We start from the raw sequence: 11,335 nt of genomic DNA, 5'->3' as shown, positions 1-11,335 counted from the left end.
GGGAGAAGAGGAGGGGGAGGGGGGAGGGGGAGGAAGAGGAGAAGTCCTCCACCTGCCTCACAAGCACAAGGTCCCATGTTCGATCCCTGGTACCAAAAGAAGAAGGAGAAGGAGAAGAAGGGGATAAGAGGGAAAAAGAGGAAGAGGAAAAGGAAGAAGAGGGGGAATAATTTCATTTTCAGAACTCTCTGACCTGCAGAACTATGGATTAAGACTTGGAGGCCTATTGCTAACTATGCCAGTGTCGAATTGGCTAATGCTTGTTTACATTTTTTGACATTTAAACAAATATTTATTAATTTTTTATTTTGTAGTTTTCTTTTGATATTTTGAAGCAAAACATTTTCCCCCAAATCTAACACTAGTAGGCCAGGAGAACTCTCTTGGGCTCTGTACACTACACCTCCTATGCTTTACAAGCAGGAAAAGCACTGTGGCTTCACCCAAAAGAGAGACACGGAGACTCGCAGACAGGGACAGAAATACGAACTTGTAAGAATGGTGCAGGCAGGCGGACCAAGGGCCAGGATCAGCTGATGCCCGAGAGCAGCCCTGAAGAGAAGTAGGAAACACTGGTGCCTAGGAAATGGCCCGTGTGGTGCTAAACTTGGTTTCCAAATGTTCTCTCTTTTAATCACCATCAAAAACCTGTGCAGATATACTGGTCCCCACATTGCGGATGTGGGGAAAGGCTCAGACTGAAGACACTGCCCGAAAATGAAGTGGCACATGATGGAAACAGGATTTGAATCCACGCCTTCCGATTCTCAATCTTTTCCTCTCTGTATTGTGCAGGACAGAATATGTGCAGAGAAAGAATCATCCTTGGGGGAAAGATACTTGCCTTTTCTACCAAGTAGAACAATTCAGTGGTTTAGAGAGGAATATGCAAAAAGAGGTATGACCAAGAGAAGGTAATGCCAACAGAAATGAGGAGAGAGGAAGAAGGCGTGTAGCTAATTTAAGATCCTACATCTCCAAATCCAAACGAGTTCCTGCAAAGGTTAAGACCTCAGATGTCCTCTCAGGATGAGAGTTAGTCATGTTCCCAAAACCACAGAGGAAAGAAAAGGTTTATTTGATGATGACGTGAAACATTTTCTTGATTCCTCAAATTGGAGAAACGGATTGACTTCAAAAACATTAGGCTGACACGGTTTCACTTCAATCTTGATCAGGCCTCTTAAATAGAATCCCAAACACATAATTTACAAACAGCATAGTGGTTGTTAGTTCATTGTGTCCAACAAATGCACCTAAATAACCCCATTTGCTTCTACATTTTTTTTCTTTGTTTGTTTTCACTTTTTGAAAAAGGATCACACTATGTAGCCCAGGCTGGCCTCAAACTCACAGCGATCCTCCTGCCTCAGCCTCCCAAGTGCTGGGATGACAGGGGTGCGCCACCACGCCAGGCTGAGAAGAGGTCTATGGCCTGTGAAACTGAAGTTGTGTGCAAACTTCAGTGCACGTTGTTTTCAGCAGCTGGATGAAGTACCTCTTTGCCTGCCCTGGATCCTCTAAGTAGTAATGGGTATGTCAGGCTCGATGCTAGGCACGAAAACTGTTGAAACTGTCACACATGAGAGCCTTTTGTTAGTCTCAAAGCAGCAGGATGAGGCTGGGTGTGTTTGGAGGCTTGTAGTGGTGAAGTAGAGGCCTCTCTTGGCACGTGCAGGTCCTTGGGGGCCCCCAGTTCTCTTGTCCCATGGTGGTGATGGCCCTTGTCTCCTGGTCACTGGGCACCCTGCTGACACCTGCTGCCTAACCTCAGCCACTGGGGAAACCTCACTGTGACTCTGGGCTCTGATTTCCCTCCCTGGATCAGTTGCACTTAGCAGCCACAGCTGCTGCCTCCTGCAGGGACTCATGCTGGCCCCCACCGTCCCCTGCACAGCCTCGCTGCAGGGTGGCTTCAGGTCTGTGTGCCCTAAGTGCAGCCTTCATCCCCTTCCAGGCAGGGCATGCAGATAGCAGGCGCCTTTCTACATCTTCGGGACAGAGGGAGGTGCAGCGTGCGAGCCCAGGCCTCTCTCTGCCTCAGCACTCAGCATGTTGATCTGCAGTCACAGAGAACAGCATCCCTTTCCCAGGGTGCTAAATGAGTAGTGAGGGAACCTGCTCTCCTGCATTAGCTTTGCTCTTCCTCTGCCTCCTCCTTATTATTTATTTATTTAGGAGATAGTCTTGGTGTTTAGTTCAGGCTGGCCTTGAACTCACTATGTTGACCAACCTGGTCTCCAACTTGATCTTTCTGTCTCAGCCTCTCAAGTGCTGGGACTATAGGTGTGCACCACCTCGCCTGGCTCTTTCTCCTGCCACATGTAACCCCTACCCCCACACACATACACGCTCAGACTTAAGCCCAGAGTCAAAAGTGTGTGCTGTGTTACACACTGACATAATCACCTACTTTTTTTCCCTTCCTCTTTCTCTTCTGTCCTTTGTCCCAAATTCTGTTGAGCCAGAAGGAGCAGGATTTCGTCCCCGTGTACCACATCAGAAGTTTTCTATAAGTTATGTCCTTCTGGGGGTAGCATTTTCCCTCCTCCAAGGTTGTAGCAGAAGAGTTACAGAGGAAACTGATTTATAGGGAGATAAGAGTATACATGTGAGGGCTACAACTCAATAGTTTTTTGGTTTCCTTTTTTTTGGTACCGAAGCTCAAACTCAGGTCCTTGTGCTTGCGAGGCAGGTGGTGGAACCACTGAGCTAAATCCCCGCCCAGGTTTTATATTTTGAAGTATTACTCCATTATACATTAATTGTCCTGAAATATTTGAAAGGCACAATGCAAAAGGTAGAATTAATTTATTCTTTGTTATCTATTGGACAGAGTTAGAGCACTCTTGTAATTTACGCTCATGTGAATTTGGATTTTCAAAACTAAAACTTACAAGCAAGTGTTTTGAAGATCGAGGAATGAGACAATGAACTAAGAAATGCACACTGCCCTAAAGGGCTTGGAAAGGGGAGGATAGGAAAGGGATTCTCCCCAGAGCCACCAGAAGTACATCTGATGGCACTCATTTTAACCTTGCCGACCATTTCAGACTTCTAGTGTATAGAACTGCAAAATAATAACTTGCATTTCTTTAAGCCACAAAGTTTGTAACTTGCTACAACTGTAGTCAGTAACTAATAATGAGAGACTAAAAGGCAGGTGAAACAGAAGAAATTGTGTCTAGTAAAGGGAAAGAGAAGAAATACGATTTTTTGTTTTGTTTTGTTTTTTGAGACAGGGTCTCACTATGTAGTTGAGACTGACCTGGAACTCACTATGTAGCCTAGGCTGGTCTTGATCACAGTGATCTTTAAAAGGCAGGTGAAACAGAAGAAATTGTGTCTAGTAAAGGGAAAGAGAAGAAATACGATTTTTTGTTTTGTTTTGTTTTTTGAGACAGGGTCTCACTATGTAGTTGAGACTGACCTGGAACTCACTATGTAGCCTAGGCTGGTCTTGAACTCACAGTGATCTTCCTGCCTCACCCTCCCAAGTGCTGGGATTACAGGCGTGCACCACAATGCCCAGCAGAAACACAATATTTTTTGATGGCTAGAAATTTTCAGTAACTTCAGAGGTCAATGTTCAGCAGGAATCAGACCACAGTTTTAAAATGATCACTGCATGCCTTGCGACTGCAAGGTCCTAAATTCTATCCCCAGGCCCCCCACAAGAAAATTAAACAGAAAGAACCTTAGCTAAATTTTAGGCCTGGGGTTTAGCTCAGTGGTGCTGCTGCCTGCCTCACAAGCACAAGGCCCTGAGTTCAATCTCCGGTACCAAAAAAAACCCAAAAAACAAAACAACAAAAAAAGCAATCACCGCACATCATCTGTAACCAAACACACCACAGTGAAGTAGCTAAGACTCCAAGAAAGTCTAAAAAGAGCAAATTGACCCACAAGCAGAGGCAAGAACCAGACTCCGAGGACACTCCTTTCCGAGAGGTTTCTGAGAGGCCACAACTGTCAGCGGTCAGCCAGCCCATGAGAATTGGAAGTCGGGCTCCGGGTGTGGCCCGTGTGCCTTCAACCCTGGCCCTGGTACAGGCACAGAGATAATTTAGAAAGAGAAGGTGGGGAAGCCTGCTCCGCAGGGAGAGACTTCCCTTCTACCTTGTTCTCCGTCTTCTGCTTCAAAGTAAGAAGGGCGCAACGACAGGGGACGGAGTCCCTCCGATAGGTCACCGAGTAATTTCTTCAAATTTCCAAGTCCTAGAGATTGTCTGAGGGGGGCAGGGTTGTTTCATGATGGTACTGTGTTATCGTGGTGCTCAAGGCTTTCCTTTTCTGAAAAGTAGGAAATCCTCGCATGAGAGCGCTGCTCTCCCCCGCCCCGTGTCCTCCACAGGCGTCTTCTCTGCCACTTAAGCCCCTGTGCCTGTCTGCCTTTCCACCCGGCCGTGGAATTCTCCCTACACTGTGACGGCCGCCCCACTGCAGCCACGAGCCCACCTACTTTAGCTATAACTGTCCCGTGGGCCTGCTAGATCCAGATGCTCTGGAGTAAGATGCCAGGGGCCAGCGTGCGGAGGGTGACGGCAGAGGGGGCTCCTCTTCGGGCAAGGTAACACGGTATAGTAGAAAGAATTTGGGATTTGGAGACAGAAGGATCCGGGTTGGAATCTTGGTCCTTCACTTTGCTAGGCACGGGACCTCAGTGAGTGTCTTAACTCTCCAAGCCTGTTTCTCCTATGTAAAATAGGACTCACCCTGCAGGGTCGTGGAGATTCAACTGGGGGGCGGGTGTCACCTGGTGCTTGCTTTTTTAAAATTTTGTTTTGTTTTTTTGAGACAGGGGTCTCAACTGTGTAGTTGAGACTGAGCTGGAACTCACTATGTAGCCCAGGCTGGTCTGGAACTCACAGCGATCCTCCTGCCTCAGCCTCCCAAGTGCTGGGATCACAGGCGTGCGGCTCCAGCGCCTGCTTTTGATAGGTGTCCCTGCCCTTAGGGGATCTCATGACTTCTTGATAAGGGAGCACAGAGGGCGGCTAAACCAAAGGTGGCCTGGAAGGTCACCACAGGGACACCTGGCCTAGGAACTAGGGACACAATGCTTCTCTGGCACTCGCAGAGACTGAGTGGCAAGTATCTGCTGCTCACGGAAGACGTGTGGATCTGTCCGAATGGAGAGCCCGGTGACTTTGGGAGTGGATAAGGCCCGGTGTCCTTGGCAGGGACCAGCCATCTCTCTCAGGTTGTCCAGGTTGTCGCTCCTCTAACAAGCTCCTGATGGTAGAAATATTGGAACCTTTATTCTTCAGAGCCGGGGAGCAGGCAGTACCTCAAAAACCTTGAGAAAGCTGATAGGAGGTTTGAGCAGCAAAGAAGGGAAGCCGGAAGGTAGGGTCAGTCCGGGTGAAAACAGATGTGTCCTCTTTGGGGTTCTGGGACTCTGACCCCATCTGACGCCCGTCACTGCCCCAGGGCTCGGTTTGCATACGAATTTGGGCATCCAAAGCCCAGAGAGGAAGTATTCGGCCGATGGCCTCACTCAGCTCACCAGAGTTTCTGTTATTTGCCTTCCAGCCCGGCCCATCCCCTTGGCCCTAGCAGAAAGTGCCCAGTGCCTGGGCCTCACCCAGCAGCCCCTCCTGCATTGGTCTCCTCATGGGGCAAAAACAGCCCGGTTGCAGACAAACCCAACGCACACCAGGCCCAGCCTCCACCTCTTTCTCTCTGGCCTTGGGAAGTTACCTCCTCTGGCACCTGGTGTGAACTCATTTATTATGTGAGAATAAAAATAGTGTTTACCTTCTCATGAGGTAGGGGACGGAGTACTGGTTACCAGGGCTGAGAGGAGGTGGAGGAGGGACCGAGAGGGTGGTTAATGGGGATGGGACGCAACGGCTCCAGAGGGATGACTTCTAATGTTCTGTAGCCCAGTAAGATAACAATTAGTTGTATATTCGTAATAGCCAGTGGAGAGGATTTTGAACGTTCCCAACATGAAGAAGCAATAATGAATGTCTGGAGCGACAGATATGCCTTTACCCCGACCCGATCATCACATGTATACAAGTATTAAAGTGTCACGTTCAATCCGATAAGAATCAGTTAAATATTTCTTAAAGTATTGTTTTTAAAAAGCAACTGCAGGTACGTGTAGCACTGACATATAAAAATTGGAAATAGAACACGTTATAAAGTTATGTTTTTAAACCACCTCTAACAGGGGGTTGGGAGGGTGAAAGGAAGTCATCTGTTTAAAGCGCTCAACGCGCCCAACCGGAGCTCGTCCCGGGCCCTGCCGTGTGAAGAGGAGAAACGTCACTCCGGACCCGCTCAACGGCAAATGCGCCGAGTCTGAGGTCTCACGGCACCAAGGAGGGAACCTGCAAGCCAAAGCAACAAGTCAGGAGAGCTTTATTGGAAGTAAGGAGAAGAAGAGCTCCTGGATTTCTAGGAAGGGTTCCCAGTGGTGCGGCCACCGAGGGGTCATTTATACAGCAAAGTCACAGTGTGTGTAGTGTGGGTCAAACTACCCTCAACCCGCAGGTTCACAAGTACAGCCCTTAGTTAACATTGCTTCATCCCTGAGGGAGGCGTGCAAGCCTGGCCCCTGCTTCTCCATCTCCAGGCCTGGCCTTCCGCAGATGAGCCCTCAGCCACAATTCAGGCGTCTTTCTTTCTTGAGGACCCCGTCCCTCTCTGACTCTGTACTGCTGGCTAGCTTAGCCGCCTGTGCCCTCACACGCCGGCGGTCCACCACCGCAGGGCAAGGCCGTTCTGTCACCGTCCACCGCTCGGGGTTGGGCCAGCATGGGGCAGAGCCAGCTGTTGTGGACTCAGTGCTGAACGGAGAGGCCCTTCCACCCCGACATCAGCCTCGCCGTCCCTGTCCCAGCCAACATCTCCTTCACGGTAAGTGCCATCCTAGATGTGCTGAGTGACGGTGACCCTTCCGTCCCCCTTGGTGTCCTTCATGTTTTCCCAGCCTCTGGCAAACTAAACCCAAAGCCTTTCACCCGCTGTTATGTGGCTTCTCGCTTGCAGAGAGAATCTCAAAACAAAACGAAACACAACACAACGCAACAACAACAAAAACTCTGCCCCTCCCTCATCAGGCTGAGACCCAGCAGCATGAGGAGGAGAATGTCTTCTCCTCACCCAGTGTCTGGGGTCCACCACCCTCCCCGCAGGTCCAGATCTCCATATTTTTTGGCTCCTCAGTTTATTCCAAGATGGGCCAAGGCTTAAAAAACACTACCTTACTCTAGTCAGCCAGGGACTTTCCTGCCCACAGCCTAATAGATTTATGTTTATCAAGCTTTTTTGTCCTTGACTTGTAATATTGGCCTTGCCAGGCGTGGTGGCACATGCCCGTCATCCCAGCACTCCGGAGGCTGAGGCAGGAGGATCACTGCAAACTGGAGGCCAGCCTGGGCTACACAGTGAGCTCAAGGCCAGGATGAACTACGTAGCAAGACCCTGCCTCAAAAAAATACATGTATATAATATATACATATACCTGTATTATATGTATTATATGTGATTATATATAGATAGATAGATAGATTGGCCTTGATCATAGCATTGCCTTTATATTCCTGGGGGATTAATAAACAAAAATAGGGAGTAGTGTAGGGTGGGGAGTCAATACACATGTTACAGGCAGCTTGGTAAAAGCAGGAAATTTTTTTGGCAGGATGAACAGCTGCAGCTCGTGACCTCATTCCTGCAGCTGGAAATGGTATGGTCAACACTTTATTCTCTCCCGTCAGTGGACTTGGAAAAGACTGTAAACAAGGATACAGTAACTGTGACCTTTTACGCACCCAACAATATAGTTTTGGAACACAGGAAGGAGAAACTGAAAAACCTGTAGTAACGGTGACAAGCTTCCATGTTGCTTTTAAAAATCAAATAGGGCTTGGCACAGTGGTACAAACCTGTAAACCCAACTACTGAGGAGGCTGAGGCAGGAGGATCATGAGTTTGAGGCCACCTTAGGCTACGTAGTGAGATTCTGTCGCACAAAGCAAAACAAAACAAACAAAAGCCACAAAAATGGAAGAAAAAAGTTGAAAAAAGTTATCTAGATCACATTCTCTGACTATAAGCCAAGAGAAACAAACTGCAAAAGGACAGTTGCCCAACCAAGAAAACCTTGTGTCTTAAGAATTTAAAATTAAACTTCCAAATGCTTTGCACCAAGGAGAAAATAAAACAACTCAATAGAAGTTTTGCACTATTTAGAAATGAACAGCACTACGTATAAAAACCTATGGAATGTAGCCAGTGCATGACTCAATGGAAATTTTACATTTTAAGGGAATGGATTAAAAAACAAAGTGGGAGGGTGGAAAATGAAGCTAAATTAATTAAATTTCCAACTTGAAAAGCCTGAGTGGAGGGAAGGAAGAAGCTGGGAAAGATGGTAACAATCCCAAACTCTCATTTCCGAATTCGACAGCACTGGCCCATTGTGCCACCTGGAAAAGCACTGTTAGAAAACGCACTGGAAGCCGGGCGTGGTGGCGCACGCCTGTCATCCCAGCACTCAGGAGGCTGACACAGGAGGATCGCAGTGAGTTTGAGACCAGCCTGGGCTACATAGTGAGTTCCAGAGCAGTCTGAACTACATGGTGAGACCCTGTCTCAAAAAAACAAAAACAAAAACAAAAAACAAAAAGAAAAGAAAAGAAATGCACTGGAAAGCCAGGCATGATGGCGCACCCCTGCAATCCTAGCACTTGGGAGGCTGACGCAGGAGAATCACCACACATTTGAGGCCAGCCTGGGCTACACAGTGAGTTCAAGGCCTGCCTGAATGACAGAGTGAGACCCTGTCTCAAAAAACAAATAAACAAAATAATCCCTGGGTTCGAGCCCTAAGAAATGTACTGGATCTCAGGCTCTGCCTAGGTGACCAGCTGTCCCAGCCTGCTGACAATCCTTGCTAACACTTTTCAGAGAGGGTAGCCAGGCATGGAAAGGAGAACCCTAGGACTCTTTTGGACTCTTTTTTTCCAAGAACCAAAGGCTTGTTCAAAGTCTCCTTTCTATAAAGGGTGGTGGAAGGCCCTCGGAAGACACTTAAGACTTTGCTAGACCGCCCCAAACTCTACAGTTTGCACGATCCTCCACGCACTCGATCCCATCTGACACCCACGCCACTCTCATTTCACATTAAGGAATTTCCAGCTGAGAGAGGCTGAGTTACAGATTGTTCGGCTCCGACTCTCATTCCTACTGCAAAAAGGAGTGGTCGTCCTCGGTTGTCAGTGATTTCCCACTGAAGTGCTAAAGCAAAGGGACCGGATTCGTGGGTTTGTTTTGTTTTGTGGTGCTGAGGACTGGACCCACAGCCTTGTGTGTGCCAGGCAAGTGCCCTTCGGCTGAGCCACACCCCCAGCCCTAGCAGAGACATCACGTTCTATCAAGAAATACATACAGAGAGGTTGAATGTTTTGTTTTCGTTTGGTTTTGTTTTGTTTGGTACCAGGGATTGAACTTGGGGCCTTACGCTTGAGAAGCAGGCGGCAGAACCACTGAGCTAAATCCCCAGCCCCAGAGAGGTTAAATTTTAGTTATTCTGATTTCTTGGAAGAAAGAGCAAATATATCAAAATATTGAGACTCCACAAAGTTTGGGTGGTAGTTTCACAGATGTTTATTAGGTTATTTTATGGACTTTTCCATTTTCTTGAAATATTCATGACTTCTAAAGAAAAGAAAAGGCAAAGGGCAGGAGAAAACAACCCTGATGTGTCTCGAACTCTCGCCTGTCTACCCCCAGGGCTCTAGGTCTAGGACAACCCCTGATCTGCTCGAGCCCCAAGGAGTGTGAGGGTATCACGGGGGGACCGTGTCGGCCAGGAACCTGTGGCTCCCAGATGTTTTCATCGCTGAGTTGTGCGTATTAAGGGCTGTGGAGAACCAGAGGGAAACCTCATCTCCTAGTACCAGTAGGGTAGAAGTGGTCTTAGATGGCAAAGAAACAACCCCCCCAGTAAGAAAAATAACAGCACCAGCCTCCCACTTCCTCTCTCCTGTAGCTCGGAGGAGGCGGAAACCCCCAGAGACCTCACAGCGTTTGTAAGTAATGAAGGTCGCATCAGGTATAAGAAACCCATGAAGGTGGCCAGTCTCTGCGACCTGGACATCTTCTACTTCCCCTTCGACCAGCAAAATTGCACACTCACCTTCCGCTCACGCCTGTACACAGGTGAGTCACAGACATGGGGTCCCTGGCCCCACCAAGGGGAGGAAGACCACTAATGTGAGCAGCTAACAAAGTAATAGAAAACAAAATATAGCCGGGCGTGGTGGCACACGCCTGTAATCCCAGCACTCGGGAGGCTGAGGCAGGAGGATCACTGTGAGTTCGAAAGCAACATGGGCTACATAGTGAGTTCCAGGTCAGTCTCAACTGCATAGGGAGACCCTGTCTCAAACAAAAACTAAAACAAAATATAAAGAAACATTAAGTAAACAGTGACGGAGAAGCATAGTGGAGCAGAGTGAGGCCCCATGGACGCTTAAATATGTTCCACAAAGGATCCAAATCTATCTTCTTCATTGCCATCCCCAACTCTGCGTACAGCAGATACGCCAACGTACCTGTGAAAGAGTAGAAACAGTGCGGTTGAGCCCCCAGTTTTCCAAGCTGTGTCCTTGGAGAATGATCTGGATGGTTCTTGCTTTCAGAGGATAACTCGATGCTGGGCACGGAGAAGGAAGCGTGAGAAGGGGCAGCGGCATCCCGGAACATCCATCGTTCCGGTCCCCGGGGAACGGGAGCTCCTGGGCATCACAAGGCCACGCCCTGCATGATCAGATCGTGTTCTACGCGAGCTCGGAGGTCCTTGCTTTCGGCTTCCTTCCTCGCTTCTACCCTTGCCTGGAATCTCCAGACAGCAGGTAGCGCCCAGCTTTGATGGGGCCAGTTAACTGCCCACCCCCGGGTTCAGCACCAGGTTAAGATTCTGCGCTCCCTACCACGCCAGAGCCCGGGTGACAGCCGACCCTGGGAAAACACAGAGACAGCACTGGCAGTCGTGGGCCTGGGGTTTCCTCCGTACCCCACGTTGATCCCCTTCCTCTCCTCCCCACCGGTGGCATCAGACGCGGGCCCGGCTCTCTGCGGACACCTCCTCTGGCCCAGCGGCTTCCCGGGGGCCATCGACGCCCGCAGCTTCTCCTTACCGGCAGAAAACGCAAATCGGGCCCCCTTCAGCATGGCCCTGCTGCTGGGCTCCGAGTCTTCCCGCTCCTGATGAAACTTTCTCCCCTTCGGAGCCACTTTCCAGAGCGGGGCGGCCGGGCTCCCCGAAGGCGGGAAGGGCTCCTGAGGGAAACCCTGGCCACCGGCTTCGCCCGGTGTC

At 49.1% G+C, this 11,335-nt stretch overlaps 1 protein-coding gene across 1 annotated transcript; it reads left to right on the top strand.

The window, feature by feature from the left end:
- The first annotated feature begins 4,514 nt into the window (after window positions 1-4,514).
- On the top strand, window positions 4,515-11,305 carry LOC104862506 (5-hydroxytryptamine receptor 3E). Its single transcript, XM_033762700.1, is given in 8 exon segments — window positions 4,515-4,570; window positions 6,680-6,806; window positions 6,808-7,037; window positions 9,748-9,809; window positions 9,812-9,921; window positions 9,966-10,176; window positions 10,509-10,567; window positions 10,922-11,305. Coding segments are annotated over 8 exon segments (1,161 nt in total). The 3' UTR covers window positions 11,228-11,305.
- The last annotated feature ends 30 nt before the right edge of the window (window positions 11,306-11,335 follow it).

The sequence above is a fragment of the Fukomys damarensis genome, unplaced genomic scaffold (genome assembly GCF_012274545.1).
Source record: "Fukomys damarensis isolate Sample0158 unplaced genomic scaffold, DMR_v1.0_HiC HiC_scaffold_12, whole genome shotgun sequence".
NCBI classification, from domain to species: domain Eukaryota; kingdom Metazoa; phylum Chordata; class Mammalia; order Rodentia; family Bathyergidae; genus Fukomys; species Fukomys damarensis.
Note: the sequence above shows the minus strand (reverse complement) of the source record. Positions and strands in the feature narration are given on the sequence as shown.